General features: G+C 36.8%; 1 protein-coding gene across 1 annotated transcript in view; it reads right to left on the bottom strand.

Annotated features, from left to right (window-relative positions):
* DNAH8 (dynein axonemal heavy chain 8) overlaps window positions 1–17,741 on the bottom strand; it is a 331,702-nt gene that overhangs the window by 256,279 nt on the left and 57,682 nt on the right. The window contains exons 15-20 of the mRNA XM_055330260.1: window positions 17,568–17,648; window positions 17,022–17,138; window positions 16,038–16,157; window positions 7,514–7,649; window positions 6,149–6,261; window positions 3,386–3,492 (exon numbers count right to left, since the gene is read on the bottom strand). Of these exons, the coding sequence (XP_055186235.1) occupies window positions 3,386–3,492; window positions 6,149–6,261; window positions 7,514–7,649; window positions 16,038–16,157; window positions 17,022–17,138; window positions 17,568–17,648 (674 nt within the window). The remainder of the gene's footprint in view (window positions 1–3,385; window positions 3,493–6,148; window positions 6,262–7,513; window positions 7,650–16,037; window positions 16,158–17,021; window positions 17,139–17,567; window positions 17,649–17,741) is intronic.

Raw genomic sequence — 17,741 nt, 5'->3', positions numbered from 1 at the left:
CATGGGCACGAATAAGTCTTTCAGTAAGAAAGAGGACCAAAGGAATTAATAATTGAAACAAAAACTCACTCCAGGTAAAATCAATGTATAAAAGAATGACAAACTCTAAAATAAGTATATTGAGAATTTTCAAAGAGATAAATGAAGGCTATCTTCTCCCAAAATAATTAATAGTGTAAATTGAAAAGGAGAAATGATACAGTATCTGGAGAATAAGAAAAAAAAGTATTAATTAAAATATTTAAGATGCAAATGATGAGATCATCTTTAGACTAGAAAGAGAGCTATGTGCTCATAATGTAGCCCAGAAAGGCAAAAAAGACAAAACATGTGACAGAGTAGTTAGCAAACCGGGAGGACATACCAAAATTCCATGTCCAGTGTCCCCAGGACAGTTCCAGATTAAATCTGTCCTGACACTTCATCTGGATAGTGCCTCTTCACTCAAAAGAGTGTCCTGGTTGGAACAATAAATCATGTGGTTAATCTACTCAACACTCAATTATGAGGAGTTCCATAAGAATAAGGAAGGAGTTTCATAGGGGAATGAAAGGAATGTCCCAGAAGCAATAACTGAAGAGGAAATTGCTGAGGGTTTTCCAGAATTAAGGAATGCTATTTGTCCTCAGTAAGAAAGTACACACTGAGAACAAAGAAGAATTAAATAAAGACAAATCTACACATGGAAAGAAAGTTATAGAACATCAAGGATAAAAAACAATCTTCAGTTAGACTTACTGCAGACTTCTCATCAGCAACCATGTAAGTCAGAAAAAGTGAAATACTTTTTCAAAGTGCTGAGAGACAAACAAAAATTTTTTATCCAACCAAACTGTCCTGAGAGTATGAAAGCAAAAAAGCCATTTTTCAGACTTCAGATGAAGAATAAGAGAGTTTACCCTTCCTATATCTTAAGGAACCAGTGGGATACAAGACATACACAGAATCAGAGATTTTAATAAAATATGCCAGTAAATAAATTATTTTTAAGTGTTCAGAAAAAGGTAAAAACTAAAATGTCAAGCAGCAATAATGAGGTAGGTTCAGTTCAGTGAGTAAAGCACATCAAGGCCCTTGTAGTTAGAAATAAGACCAGAAAACTGAATAACCATAGACAGTATTTTTTTTTAAGCTGGAGCAAGATATACAATAGTCTCAATTTAAGGGTAACTACTTAAATAACTGAAGTCCTGTAAAGAAAATAAAAGGAAAATATTATCCATCCCAAAGATAACTGAGATAATGAAATGAACCAAAGAAAACAGATACTAAAAAGAATACATAAAATGAAATGTCATAAATTAAGTGTAACTACATAAAAAATCATAATAAATGTGAACTAATTAAACTATTTTAAAAAGCAGAGATAATCAGATTGAATAAAAATAATCAGGCATAGGGGTGCTGAGGTGGCTCTCAGTCTGTTAAGTGTCTGCCTTTGGCTCAGATCATGATCCTGGGGTCCTGGGATTGAGCCCCATGTTGGGCTCCCTGCTCAGCTGGGACACAGCTTCTCTTTCTCCATCTACCCGAACACCCTCCCCTCCTGTGCTCTCTCTCTGAAATAAATAAATAAAATCTTTAAAAATAATCATCATCAGGCATATGATGTTTTTAAGAAATAAAACAAAAAAACTGCCCAGTAAGGTTGGAAAAAGGGCTAAAAAGTGATATACCAAAAAAGCTGGTAAAGTAAAATTAATAACAAACTAAAAACCTTTTGAGTAATTATGATTAATATACAAAAGGAATAAAATAAAAAGTAAAAAATACGTCCTAAGCAGATTTAACTACTATGACCTTGCATGCACCTAACAGCATTGTCTTAAAACACATCAAAAAAGAACTGATCAAAACAGAAGGAAAATTTGTCAAGTTCACAGTCACATTGGGAGATTATAATCATGTGATTAAATTAAAATTCAGCCATAAATAGCCAATGAATAAATCCAACAAAAATGTACAAGAATTTTACACAGAGAATTATAAAACTTCATTGAAAAATAGTAAAGAAGACTTAAATCGAGAGGTAATCCATGATTCTGGATGGTAGACTCAATATCGTAAGGATGCTGACTCTCTCCAAATTCACCTATAGATTCAATGTAGTTTAAATAATCCTCTCAAAGAAAAAAGTAATTTTCAACAAACTTTGTTTAGTTAATTAATGAAACATATGGAAAAAATATATTGACCTCCTACCTCACAGTAAACACAAAAATCAATACTATGTGGGTTAAATCCCTAAGTATAAAAGACAAAAGTATAGAATTTTAGAAGACATTATGAGGTAAAGAACGATTTCTTATAAAAGACATAAAAAATCACAAAGATCAAAAAATTTGAATATTTTCCAAAAAAGTTGATAAATTTTAATACTTTAAACTCAGTAAAAGACACCATAAAAAAGAATGAAAAGAGAGGTACAACAGGAAGAAGATATATGCTATATTATCATCAACAAAGTAATATATCAAGAACATCCATGAATAAGTCTAATCCAATAGAAAAGTAGGTAAAAAGAAATAAATGAAGAAAGGAAAGAAGGGAAGAAAGACAACCAAGCCAAGATAAGACAAGAGAAAGAAAAAACCACACATTTCAAGGAAATGAAGGCACAAATGGCTCATAAATATGAAAACATGTTCAACCTCATCAGTAACCAAAAAATGATCAATTCTTTTTAAGAAAATGATCATTTAAATCCCAGTGAGATGCAACTTCACATCCACTTGCTGGTAAGAATTTTTTAATTGAACAATATCAACTGTGTGCAAGGATGAGGAGTGATGGGGACTCTCATGCTGGGCATCACATGGTAAAGTGAGGCATGCACATACCCCAGGGCCCAACCATTCCATTCATAACAAGTGTAGGAGACAGGTACAAAAATGTTCACAGAGGCTTTATTCAGAATAGCTCAAACTGGAAATAACCCAAATGACCATCATCAGTAGAATAAACAGATTATGTATAATGAATTATGTCAACATAGATGGATCTCAAAAACATAATACTGAACATAGTTCAGATACAGACAAACTGAAGTGATACATTGATTAGGGATACAAACATGGTAAACCGCAAGGAAAATTAAGACAATAATAAACAAGAAGTATGGGATAGTGGTTACGTTTGGGTGCACAGAGAAAAGCCTGGTAAGGTTGGACCAATAGTGTTCAACGTTCTTTGTCTTGGCCTGGGTGCTAGGAATATGGTTGTTCATCTGATCGCTATTCTTGAGGTACTACACATATATTTTCATACAGTTTTTTCATAAATGCTATTTGAATTTTATAATTTTTAAAATAATAAAAATAAGAGGTACTATTAGCATTATGTTATGACAGTATTACCAGGCTTATTTAGCATATCATTAACTTGCCTTAAAACAAATATTCTTTTTTTCATCGTGTCCAAAGATAACCGTGTAGCTTTTTGAAGACTGTCTAGTAATTGATGAGAGAAAAAAGCATAGATTTCTTTACATTCCTGTAACAAGAAATAATAGTGATAGTTGGGTTCAATACGGTGGTATAGCAAGATCACCCACCCACCAATGTACCACAGCAGTCACAGTCATGTTCTACACCAGACTTAGTGCCAGGCCCACCCATTGCTGTGCCATAGCCACAGTTCTGCCACAATTGAAGGGCACACAAAGCCCACATAAGGGATACCCTTGAGTGCCTAGTTCTGATGATGAGGGAAGACTGAACTTCTGGGCATAAGGCCATTCCTTTAAGTCTATGAGATGTAGCAGACTTACCTAATACATAGAAACAAACACATGAGAATTAGGCAAAATTAGGAGACAGAGAAATATGTTCCAAACAAAAGAACAAGGGGGAAAAAAACTCAGGAAAAGAACTAGATGTAACAGAGATAAACACTCTACCTGATAAAGAGTACAAATAGACATAAAGAGGCTCACCAAACTTGGGAGAAGAATGGATGAACATAGTGAGAACTTCAACAGAGAGAGAGAAAATACAAGAAAGTATCTAAGAGAAGTTATAACTGAACTGAAAAATACACTAGAGGGGTTCAACAGCAGACTGGATGAAGCAGAGAACAGATCAGTGAGCTAGAAGACAAAGCAGAGGAATTCACCCAAAGCAGCAAAATAAAAACAGAATTAAGAAAAGTGAAATTATCTTAAGGAACCTTTGGAACAACATCAAGTGGTAAAAGTGCTTATAGGGAACCCAGAAGGAGAAGAGAGAGAGAGAGACAAAAAGAGCCAGAAAAATTATTTAAAGAAGTTAAGGCTAAAAATTTCCTTAGTCTGAAGAAGGAATTAGATATCCACGTGGCACAGAGTTCCAAATAAGATGAACTCAGATACACACCAAGACACATTGTAATTAAAGTGGTAAAAGTTGAGGATAAAGGAGATAATCCTAAAAGCAGGAAAAGAAAAACAATTTGTTACATACAAATAAAAATCTTTAAAAATATATAATAAAGACACTAGGAAAAGAAGGACAAAAAAATCCCAAAATTGGTAGAAGGGAAATAATATATATGAGTTAAACTAAATGAAATAGAGATTAAAGGAAAGCAACTTAGAAAAGGTCAAAGACTCTAAAAGCTGTTGCTTTTAATAAGTGGAGCACTTATTAAGTGAGGTACATTTCTTAGCACTTTAAGGGTATGGACACAAGAGGATATTTAGTCTTTATCTTACAGAAAGCTCAGTTTGGAGGATAAATGTACTCCAAAATATATGGGATGAAGCTTCCATCATCCTAGGACCATGGTGGGCCTCTCTCTCTAAGCAGTTCTTTCCCTCCAGAGGAGTTGCCAGGTTTATTGATCAGAGCACAGGACAGATACTGAGCCTCACCAGGGATCTGGGCATCATGTCTTGCTTGCAGTGAGTCACACAACCAGGACCAAGCTCTGGCCATACCGTTTCTCTCTACTCTACGCCCTGCTCCTCTGAGACAGGGTAGACCAGTCAGTTTGAGTTGTGTCAGAAAGCAGGGTTATCAGCATGAGCAAAGAGGAATATGATCGGGGTTGGTGAATCACCAGGCTAATGTGGAGGATGATGGATTTGAGAGGCAGAGGCTCTTTAGGAGGTGACTGCACTAATGCAGCTCCCAGTGATCCCCCAATTCAAGAGACTCTGATGATAACCAGACTTGCTCTAAGGACCCCTGCCAGTGTCAAAAGGAATGCAATTGGAAGAGAAGAGCCACTGGCGTGGGCATACACTCCCTCTCTCCAGCTGATTCCTACCAGTTGATAATGGCAGTTTGGAGCATGGTACTGAGAGGAAATCTATAGCTAAAATCTAGTTTCAATGGGGAAGTACTTCTCTACCCATTGGTGATATCCTCCTTGAGCAAGAAATTGAAAGTAGATCAAATGTATGCTGCTTATTTCCAAAATTGTTTTCCAGTGTGTATATAGAAGGTATAGAGGTATAAAAGTGTGTAAAATATAGGAAGAAGGAAAAGAAGGTAAGTATGAAGGATTAAAAAAAAAACTGGCTGAGGGAGGAGAAAGCAGGTGTTAGCACAAATATGGAGTGGCATTCAGAACTGATACATGACCAAAAGAGGGAGGCCTAAAAAGGAACAAGAAACCCCAGGAGTCCTTCTCAAAATCCATTCTTGACACATCTCAACAAAATGTGACAACCTGCCCACACAGGCTTTCCCCTGGAGGGGAGTCCACAGGTCATCCCTGTGGTGCTAGTAAAAAATGCAATCCTTGGGCCCAAGTGAATCAAAATCTGGCCTTGCAATATAGGTAATTTCATTAAACACGGTAACTGAAAACAAAGTTCTTCACTCTTGAGTCAAATGGATTGGCACTACAATCCCATGACACTTACTGTATAAGAAAACATGGTCAATCACAATAGAGGGAGATAATTATATAAACTGTATTGACAGAATCACATTAAAAATTGATGGTGCTGGGGAAAACTAGAAGGTTTGCTATATCTTGCCAGATCCTATAGTGTAGAATTGAAAATTATACTTTCTAGATTTTGTTATAAATACAAGTTGGTTGTAAGTCCATACAGGTTGGCTGCAGAACTGCAGAACTGAAAAAGCACCATTTGGGGTCATCTATGATCCAAGGAGTCGTAATTCTGCTAAATTGAATGAGGTATTCTCATAATAAATACCTTCTTAAATTCATCTTCTTTATCATTAACATGAACCTCAGGAATATTAGCCTCATAATCAGTGCTCTCACCCTCTTCTGTTTCACTTCCAAAAGCAACATGTTTCCTCTGTTCTATGGATAAAAGAGAAAACAAAAATATAACATTTAATGTTGAGCATTTGGTTTTACATCAGGTGACCAGACCTTCTTAGGAAACCCCTTCTTGAAAAGTTCTTAATCTAAAAATATAAGACTTGTTTCAGTAGGAATCACCTTTGAATTCAATTTAAACCACTCACCCAAAAGAATCATAATTCTACAAAGAAATAAATATACTCCTTCTTAGTATATAGAATTAAACATTTTAAGAGGGCTTTACATATTAGATTTCTAAAATATGTGTTTACCCTTTTGAGTATTCTAACTTAATATTTGGGGGTTCTTGACATTTCTGAAGAAAGCTAATTAGGTAGAAAAACTCTAAGAGAAAGAAGACTAATTGTGGATATTTATTTTTGTTAATTTAAATTCAACTAATTAACACAGAGTGTATGATTAGTTTCAGAGGCAGAACTCAGTGATTCATCAGTCTCATATTAATACCCAGTGCTCATTGCACATCACGTACCCTCTTTAATGTCCATCACCCAGTTACCCCCTCCCCCCATCCCCTTCCCCTCCAACAAACCTCAGTTTGTATCCTATGATTAAGAATCTCTTATGGTTTGTCTCTCTGATTTCATCTGGTTTTCTTTTTCCCTCCCTTCTCCTATGATCCTCTATTTTGTTTCTTAAATTCTATATATGAATGAGATCATATGGTAATAGTTTTTCTCTGATTGGCTTATTTTGCTTAGCATAATACCCTCCAGTTCCAAGGCTATGGATACTTATTTAAGTTCATAGTTTCTTAGTCTCAGCACTACTGATAATCTTGGTTATTGAAGGCTATCCTGTGCACTGTAGAATGTTCAGCAGCATCCCTGAGCTCTACCCACTAGATGCCAGTAGCATCCCTCATGTTGTGTGATGACCAAAAATGTCTCCAGACATTTTAGAATGCTGTGCTAAAAGAAAAAAGAGAGAAAAAAAAAAAAAGAAAAGAGAGAGAGAGACAGAGACAGAGAGATGAGCATAACAGTACTGAGACTACTTGCAACATTGGCCCTTGGTTGGCATCTGATTCCCACCATTCTTTAGCTGACAAAAAGGGCTTCCTATGCCTAAGTAGTTTGTGCAAATGATGTGGGTTATGCTGAACACATGCTTTCCTTTAGGAAGTCTGGAATTTTAGTAATTGCTAAGCAGAAAGCACTTACTTGAGAACATATCTATAGCTCTTATGATTATAATATTATAACTCAAATATAACTATCAAAGTTACCTGGTGATGGTTTTGCTGTTTTCCCACTGTACTTAACTTCATAAATATTTTCAAATATTGATATAAGTTCTTTGACAGCTTCTTCTACATGCTTACTTTTGTGATTTAGAACATCAGCCCATTCTTTTGTGTATGTCTATTAAATAAGGCAATGACTATTAATTTACAGATGCGTAAAAATTAATATAATTTATAAAAGTATAATTAACACCATTTGAAAATGACTAGAGATAGTTCCCAATAGCATAATATTTTAGATTCAAAATTGTCAATGGCTAAAGGCATAGCTGCTAAGGCCCAAGCAAAGAAAAGGAGGAGAAAAAGAATCTCAAAGTCTTTGACTTTTATCTGACTCAGTTACCCACAGACATCTACATTCACATTTATATGGTGAATGGCACCTGGCTGGCTCAGTCAGTAGAGCATATGACTCTTAACCTTAGGATCATGAGTTCAAGTTTCATGTTGGGTATAGTGTTTACTTAAAATAATTTTTTTTTTGTAAAAAAAGAAGGCTGAAGAACAAGAGAGATGAGGATGTCAAAAGTTGAAAATGAGAAGTAGCTTCAAAAAAAGGACAATTCAAAGAGTTGGTTTGAGATTCAAACAGAATAAGGTTTTAAAGTGAGCCTGGTGCTCACTTATGCCAGGCATCAACTTAAGAGCTTCATGTGGGAATCCCTGGGTGGCCCAGCAGTTTAGCATCTGCCTTCGGCCCGGGACGTAATCCTGGGACTCCAGGATTGAGTCCCACATCAGGCTCCCTGCGTGGAGCCTGCTTCTCCCTCTGCCTGTGTCTCTGCCTTTCTCTTTCTCTCTCTCTCTCTCTCTTTCATGAATAAATAAATAAAATATTTTTTTAAAAAAGAGAGTTTCATGTGTAATAATTCATTTAATTAAATGACAACCACTTTCACAAAGGAGAAAACAGGCTCAGAAAGAATCAGAAACTTGTCCAAGGTTATATAGCAGCCGGGGAACATAGAAGTTTGAAACCAGTGCTATCTGATTTTAAAACCTGTGCTCTGCTTTTCTGAACTTTTCTGATAGGCTTTGGGAAAAAATTAAGAACAAATTAAATTCAGAAAAGAAGGGGCACCTGGGTCGCTCAGTGGTTGAGTGTCTGCCTTTGGCTCAGGTCATGCCCAGAGTCCTAGGATTGAGTTCCACATTGGGCTCCCCACAGGGAGCCTGCTTCTCCCTCTGCCTATGTCTCTGCCTCTCTCTGTGTGTCTCTCATGAATAAATAAATAAAATCTTTAAAAATTTTTTCAGAAAAGAAAACTGGCCTATAAAATTGACTAGATCTTTTGACATGTCTACCATGTCCATACATTTTAGGAAAGAGAAAAATAAATGGGAGCAGCCAATGTAGGCCTTCAAACTCACTTCTGCAAAGGGACCCGAGCCTGTCTATGCAAACCTCTGCCCAGACAAGCCTCAGAAAGTCCCATAATTCTCATGTACTGCCCTTGTGTGTTCCTTATTTGGCTACTGTATTGAGAGAGCTACTTCTAAGACTCACTCTCATTTATACCACTTCATGTGTATCTGAACCCATTCTCACCTATTCTCAGTCTCAGAAGAAATGATGTTCCTTCCCCTACTGGAAGATATTCTCTGATCCCCTCCATACCCCACCAACTCTTTCCATCTGGTTCCATCACTCTTTTATTCCAACCTTTCTGATTTATCCAACAGAGTGGTAAACACTGGAATGACAGTGGTGAGAGCCACTTCAGATTAGCAGGGGGAAAAGCAAGTCTAAAGAGGCAGAAAACAGGTTCGTGGCTGCCTAGGGCTGAGGATTGAGATGAAATGTTCTTTTTTTTTTAAGATTTTATTTATTTATTCATGAGCGTACACAGAGAAGAGAGAGAGAGGCAGAGACACAGGCAGAGGGAGAAGCAGGCTCCATGCAGGGAGCCTGATGTGGGACTTGATCCCGGGACTCCAGGATCATGCCCTGGGCTGAAGGCGGCACTAAACTGCTGAGCCACCTGGGCTGCCCGAGATGAAATGTTCTAAAATTGTGATGATGGTTGCACAGCTCCGTAAATAAACTAAAACCACTGAATTGTATGCTTTTAATGAGTAAATTGTACATTGTGTGAATTATATGTCCACAGAGTTATTAAAAATAATAATTTGTTTCAGAGATAATTTGAGCCAGGAATTGGGGAAAATTAATGGAGATGGGAAATTAAAGATGATAAAGGAAGACAGCAGGCATGGGAAGTTTGGTTGTGAATGAGAAGTGAAGGGAGGGGTTCCTGGGGAGCTCAGATGGTTAAGCATCTGCCTTCAGCTCAGGTCATGATCTCAGGGCCCTGGGATTGAGCCCCACATCAGGTTCTCTGCTTAGTGGGGAGCCTGCTTCTCCCTCTCCTGCTCCCTCTCCTTGTTCTCTCTCTCATTCTCTCAAATAAATAAATAAAATCTTTCAAAAAAAAATGAAGGGTGGTGTGGGAAGGTTTTTGTTTGTTAGCAAGGAAAAAACAATAGAACATATTAGACTGCTAGTAGGAGAGGTCTGGTGGAGAGGAAAAATGAAGATTGAGAAAAGAGGGAAGAAGACTGGGGGAGGAAGGCTGCCAAGAAAGCAAGAAGGCGCGGGATTTCGGGCCCATTTGGAGGACCTAGATTTTGAAAAGAGGTCAGAACTTTCTCCATGAACCATTCTTAGAACTCAGTGAAGAACAGAGTGTACTGAAGGGCAGTCCAGGGACAGCCTGGCAAACAAATTGATTTTTTTTTCCTTCCTTCCTTTTTTTTTTTTTTAAGATTTTATTTATTTGTTTGAGAGAGAGAGAGCACATGCATAAGCAGGGGGAAAGGGCAGAGGGAGAAGGAGAAGCAGACTCTCCACTGAGCAGGAAGCCCCATGGAGGGCTCGATCCCCAGACACTAGGATCATGATCTGAGCTGAAGGCAGACACTTCTCTGACTGAGCTGTTCAGGTGACCTCTTTAAAAGACAGAAAGAAAATAATAATAATAATAATAATAATTAATAATAATAATAATCATAATAAATAAAAGACAGAGAGAGAGATAAAGAGAGAGAAAATTTACAACATAATATCACAAAACCCACTCTTGTAGAGTGTACAATTAATCAATTTTTAGTATATTTGCAGAGTTGTGCAACCATCACTGCTACCTATTTCCAGAACATTTTCATCTCCCCCCAAAAGAATCCCCACACTCATTAGCAGTCCCTCTTCATTCACCCATCTTCACAGACCTGGCAGCCATGAATCTCCTTTCTGTCTCTACAGAGTCAAGTTTGATTTTATTGAAATAACTTTTAATACCCTTTAATGTATTTACCAGTTTTCCTATCATAACTCGATCACCTTTCCCTGATTTTCTATTCCATTTGCATACCTATCGAGATACAGATACGTCAGTCAGGGTTCAGTCAGGAAAACAGGTGCCACACCAGCTATTTTAACTGACAGAGTGAGAGAATGTAATATAGAGAAGTGATTAAACAACTGTTAAAGGACCAAGAAAGGCAAAAGAGGACACAAAAGTCACATGGAGAGTTACTGCAAGAAACAGCTCCCGAACCTTCGTGAGAGCAAAGGCAAGAGGCTGGAGTTTTTAGAACCTGGCACTGGGAAGTGAGGGAGCCACCCAGCTGGTGCTACTCTCTCAGGGAGGGACCTTGTGGTATTGGGAAGCACAAGAAGCTGGTTTTGGAAGGGTAGGGAAAAAGCTAGGACCTAGAATTAACTGCCACTGCCAATCAAGAGAGGTTGTCTGATTTTATTGGAACAGGAAGAAAAACAGGAAAGAGTAAGTCCCTTCTCTTCCCTCTACCCTCTTTCTAGCACCACTCTTGGCAAAGCCTAAAAGGGAGCCAGCTGGCCAAAGATAAATATAGTTTGCAGAGTCCCAGCCTCAGCATCATAGAACAAAAGATCCAATTTGAAACCAGTGGATGATAGCTTTTCAATAATGCACATAATCTCTCCTAAAATCAAAGTTACATGCTCCAAGTCAAAGACCACTTTCCAGACTGCAAATATCCTTCTTTCCCAAATACAGTTGGAAACCACTGGTTGGCCCAAACTAACCTCCCTCCAGAATTAGCATTATGTATGGTGTGTTTCCAAAACTTATTTCTGTCTAAAGTATTACCAGACTTGCCATGTCATTATAAATCTTACTTTGCCTTCATTATAATGGCCCATCTGATGATAGGTTTGTGGAAAAGCAGCCCACTTATTACCAGATCCTAGATCCCTCTAATGCAAGTGACTGGGGCATATTGATGGCAAAGCAGATGTAAAAATTCCACCTCTTGTATCTTGACTTACAGTCTGGAGACTTATCACTTATCTAATAGTAATAGTTTCTTCTGTTGTGATATCAACACAAATTGCCACATTCAAACTGGGTCACACTTAATCTACTGCAGTTTCCCTGATTTGTGTGATCTTTTTCTCTTTCCATGCATGTAAAATTTCTTTGTTAGTATATTCAAAGTAAATTCTTTCTGGTAGTGTGAATTTTTCCCCACTGAGCAGTTGATAGTGCCGCAATAGTTACAGGCACATACCAACATAAAATGATTATTATTGTAAATGGGACAAATAGAAAGACACTAATATAGGTATTCCGTGCTCCTTTGTAGTCTGTTTATAAGTAAGTCCTGGTATAAAGTACCTATAGTCAGATTCTAGGATGAGTGAGAAGAAAATGACAAGCAGGAAATTACTGCTAACCCCCAGGGCAGAAAACAGGAGACTTCTCTGGAAAATTTCAGTTGCTCAGAAAAGACCATTTCAGTATCTGAAGGGCTGTCTCTTCTAAGAATAATATGGAATCCAGGAAATAAAGCAGACAGGAAGAGTCCCAGATTAATAATTTTGCAGCTGACCTAGAGACTAATCAACCCAAGTTAAAAATAGATATTCAGGGGCTCTGAAAGGAAGTCTCTTGGAGGAAAATGGAACTCTGATATAATAACGTATTCAAAAGAACATATGAAAAGAAAGGCAATTAGAAACTCCAGGAAAGACAAAAAATGTACAAGAAAAAATATATTAAATGTACAATACGTAGTTCTGCATTGGCTAATATTCATATAGGCATAATTAAGTGTTACTATTTACCATTACTATTTAACTAAAAATAATCTTATAACTATATTGAGAAGACAATGGAGGAGCAATATAGGATAGGGTCAAAGAGCTAAATACTCACTTATTAAAGCAGGAAGAAAATAATGTTCAATTTTTCCAATTCAAGAAATAATACACCAAGTATATTAGTTAGAGATGCAGAAATAATACTATAAGGAATAGATAAAAGTTTAAAATGAGCACCTTTCCTAGGACACACATTGTGATCTCCATGTAACATTTTTCACTAGTAACATGGAAAGGAATAAGGAATGAGAAATGGGTGATCCAAGATCTGGAACAGGAAATGTACAAGATGAGCTATGATACGCTATGGTTCCAGAAAGCAAGAAAGCTTTGAAAGATTACTGGAGTCATATAAAAAATATAGAAGCCAGCCTGAAGGATTCCACCAAAGACAGAAAAAAATTATTTTATTTTTTTAAATTTTATTTATTTATTCATGAAAGACACACAGAAAGAGGCAGAGACATAGGCAGAGAGAGAAGCCGCCTCCCCATGGGGGCCTGATGTGGGACTCAATCCTAGGACCCTGGGATCATGACCTGAGCCAAAGGCAGATGCTCAACCACTGAGCAACCCAGGTGTCTGAAGATGGAAAAATTTTAACACCAAGAAGATGTTTCCCAAAAAGATATACAAATAGCCATAAGACACATGGAAAAATGTTCAACATCAATGATCATCAGGAATGTACAAATCAAAACAAGGTATCACCTCACACCTGTCAGAATGGCTAAAATCAAAAACACAGGAAACAAGTGTTGCAAGGATATGGAGAAAAAGGAATCCTTTTGTACTCTGGGTGGGAATGCAAACTGGCATGGCCACTGTGGAAAACAGTATGGAGTTTCCTCAAAAAGTTAAAAACAGAACTACTCTATGATCCAGTAATCACACTTCTAGGTATTTAAAAAAAATAAATTAAAAACCACTAATGCAAAGGGATACATCCACCCCCATGTTTATTGCAGCATTATTTATAATAGCCAAATTATGGAAGTAGACCAAGTGTCCATCAATAGATGAATGGATAAAAAAAGATGTGATATATATAAACAATAGAATATTACCCCACCATAAAGATGGATGAGATCTTGTCATTTACAACAACATGTATAGAAACAAATGAACAAACAAAACAAAACAAAAAAATAGAAAAAGCCTGATAAGTACAGAAAAACAAATTGATGGTTGTCAGAGGGGCTGGGGGGTGGAGAGATGGACAGAATAGGCAATGAGAATTAAGAGTACAAATGGAGTACAAACTTCCAGTTATAATCTGTCACACAGATGTAAAGTACAGCATAGGGAATCTAGTCAATAATATTATAATAATGTATGGTGACAGGTGATGACTATCCTTATTGTGTATTGCACTGAGTAATGTATAGAATTGTCAGATCACTGTGTTATACACCTGAAACTAATTTAACATTGTATGTCAAGTATACCTCAATAATTAAAAGAGATAGGCACCTAATCATATTTTCTTCCTGAGAAACAGTGTGTTGTGCCAGCACCACTTAAATAACCCATCATTTTCCCCACTGAACTAAAATAACACCTTTGACATGTATCAGTTTCTTTACTGTGATCTTTTTCTCCTAGATTCTTTATTTAGTTCCTCTCAATTATGTTTTTTTCTGTTAATTTCATATTGATTTGGTTACAATGGCTTTAAGTATTTTCATTTGTTATTACCTATTCTTATTATTCATCATTTTAAAATAATATAATTTGATCCAATTTATGAAAAGAAATGTATAGGCATTTTAATTGGGAGTGCATTAAATTTATAAGGTGGTTTGCAAAAATGATAGATTTTTCACAGTAGGTTAAAACAAAATCCAGCTAAGTGTTCTTTAGAAGAGAAAACCTAAAATAGAATCCAGAAAGGTTGAAAAAAACAGAACAGAAAAAGATATATCTGGAACATAATAACCAAGAAAGTCTGGTGTAGCCATATTAATGTCAAACAAAATAGACTTCAAAGATTAAAAGCTTAACAATGACAGAAGGAACAAATGGCTAGGAAGACACAATTATTTTCAACTTGCATGCTCCGAGAACATGTAGCTGTAAAATGGAGATGTAAAACATGGGTCATTTTGTGTTGTCTCTGTTATAGCCAAGGCCCCATTGCTGAGAACAAATGACTTTAAGATCCTATACATTATGATGAAGGCAGTTCTTAAATGGTGCCGATCTTGAGATTATAGAAAGGAAGATTGATCGTTGGTAGAGATCGAGTAGAAATAAGTGTAGCGTACTTCAAAAGAACAATTCAAAGACCTTGTCCCATGTCTTCTAGAATTTAGGGATGGAAGGGTTGACCCATGCCTAAATTGTCCTGAGGCAAGAGGCTGGCTGGTTTCCCAAACCCCTAAAAACAAGAAGAGACTGCATTTGCATAAAAAGATGAGCAAAGTCACCTGTATCCCATTGGCTGGATTGGATCCCTTGAGATAGAACCACCCTTGATTGTCTTGAATAGGACATAAGCAAGGTGACCCTAACCAGCAGGGTGAGTGCAGTTGAAGCACATGGTCGGCAAGAAAGAAAAAATCTAATTCAAGACATAAAGTGAAAGCTTCTGAGAGAGATTGCTATGTGCCAGGCCTCAAAAAATGATTAGACAGGGTTCCTATCCTTGTGATTTTGAGCCAATGGAAGACAAATAGGTACTCAAAGAATTTCAGTATACTGATGCTAAGGAGGTTAGGTAGGTTTTGTCCTGTAGAAACTAATCACCTCTGCTGTTGAAAGGATTTAAGATCATGAGTGGCAATGTGAAAAATGGATATGATTAGGCCAAACATGGAGGCAATCAAGTTAGATCAGAACATCAGTTGCTAAACTCCAAATGAGCCTTAAAGGCCTGACATAGGGAAGGGGGGTAGGAAGTACCAAAAAGAAGAGGCAATTCAAGCAACCTTTGAATAAAAGGCAAAAACTTGCTCAGCCTTAAGCCTGATTGTATTTAGGAAATGGAAATGAGGAAAGGATTCCAGAGACTCTCTGATTTCTGGGAGTGGCTTAAGGGAAGGTATGTGGTGGATAAAACCAGGAGGAAGTCAGTCGACATCGCCCTGGAACAAACACAGAGAAGGAAGAGCAGTGAGCCACTGCCGGAAGCCCAGGAAATTCCAGCCTGAAGTTGAGGGTATTAGTAAGACCACATCTAGGGTGTAGCCATGGGCTTGAGCTGTTAAAGCCTTGTAAGTCTTTGGATCTGAAGCTCTCCAAAAAAAAAGACAAGATGTCTATATGCTACTGACAGAGATTTCCATTGTTAGATTATGAATTCACATTTTAGGTTTATGAGCAAGGATTTCTATGATTCAGACATAATACAAAAATGCATACCTCATTGAGCGCTAACATATCTTCTACTTTGGTAGCACCACCTTCAGGCAGGGAAATTAACACAGTTTTGGTTATCTCCTTTAGAACTGTATCAATATGCATTTCACACAAGTCATTGATCTACCAACAAGAAAAAAAAGTGTAAAGTGTAGAGGAAAACTCCTCTTTCATCCAAATGTACTTGAATCCTAAAATAATTTAGAGGGCTGTATCTAGAAACTTGGCTCCTGAGCCTAGCACAATTTGGTGGAGATTTTAGGAGTACATCAACAAAGAAACCTTGATGTGGAACTAAACTTCTATAGAGCAGCAACATGTGCCATAATCTCCTGTGTGTTATCTGTGGCAATCCTTACTCTAGACTATGACTCATTGCTATCCAAGTTATACAGTGAAAGAAACAAAGGCTCAGATAAGTAAAGTAACCTAGGAAGGAACATATGGTTAGCAAAAGACAGATCATTGTAGCTAGGTCTATCTGACTCCCAAACCTTCAAGTTTTGTCTGTTGTACCATGCTGCCATCACAGCCTGGCACATCTAAAAAGGCATGCATGTTCTGTGTAGCAAAGATGTCAGAAATCAAAAGACAGTCTTCAATTAGATGAATGTCTCATCTAACTAATATTAGATGTATTCATATTAATACTGAGGCACCTCATTCAGCCATCTTCCACGGTCTACCAATATCCCAATGGTTTCTAAGCTGCAGAGAGGGGGAGTTCAACTACCATTTTTACATATTGAAGGCAAGTAATTCAGAGACAAAAAACAAGGCAACCCTAAATGAAAAGGTCCCAAAGCAGCCAGAGAAACATAAAGCATGATTTTTTTAACGTAATAAAGTCCTTTTAGTTAAAAGTCACTCCCTTTAAATAGCTTGCATAAAAAATAAATAAATAAATAGCTTGCATAGATAAGCAAAGTATTACTTACAGCCTGAGTATTAATGTCTGTAGGTTAAAAAAATATATATCTACCACACCTTCTTTAGAAGTTGATTGAACATATCCAAAACTGAGTCAACTTCTTGAAAGAAGCTTTCCAGGGTTAAAGATGACCATGTTAATATTGTGAGCCCTTGTCTCAATACAGATTCCACCTAGAAAAAGAAAAAGAAAAAAAAGTAGCAGCTTCCATGACTAACAGGAACATCTGCATTCATATATATATATATATTTTTAAAGCTTTCTTTTATTACCTGAAAATATTATAGTTTATATTTACTAATTATATTTCCCTCCATTATACCTGGTAAAGGTGACTTTTTTTTGGTGACTTTGTTTTTTAATCATATTTGGCTGTCCATAAAGAATCATGGATTCTTAGAATGGTGCTCATTATTTAGATTTAGTTGTTTTTCAAAGGCAACAAAACTTGTTGACAAGAAATCATTCTATATGAAAAATAAAGCTATTATATGCTGAACCAGAAAAGACAGAGGATCTAGGCAAGAATAGATGTTCTCAAATCCATAATCTGTAGAACGGGAATCTAGTTTTAAACAATATAAACCTTCTGCATTACCAACCTTTTTCATTTTAGGGGTCATCAGATTGACAAATACCGAAGGCACTTCCTGACATAAGTCATCATAATACTGCAGAAGACCCTGTTGAAAGTCAAAATGGTATGTGTGACTTTAATTTATTTTAAAGAAGTCATATTTTGATTCATACCAGGAAGGTTTCATTATACCTGTTTC

The sequence above is a fragment of the Nyctereutes procyonoides genome, unplaced genomic scaffold (assembly GCF_905146905.1).
Source record: "Nyctereutes procyonoides isolate TBG_1078 unplaced genomic scaffold, NYPRO_anot_genome, whole genome shotgun sequence".
Lineage (NCBI taxonomy): Eukaryota > Metazoa > Chordata > Mammalia > Carnivora > Canidae > Nyctereutes > Nyctereutes procyonoides.
This window is presented reverse-complemented; position numbering and strand designations above follow the sequence as displayed.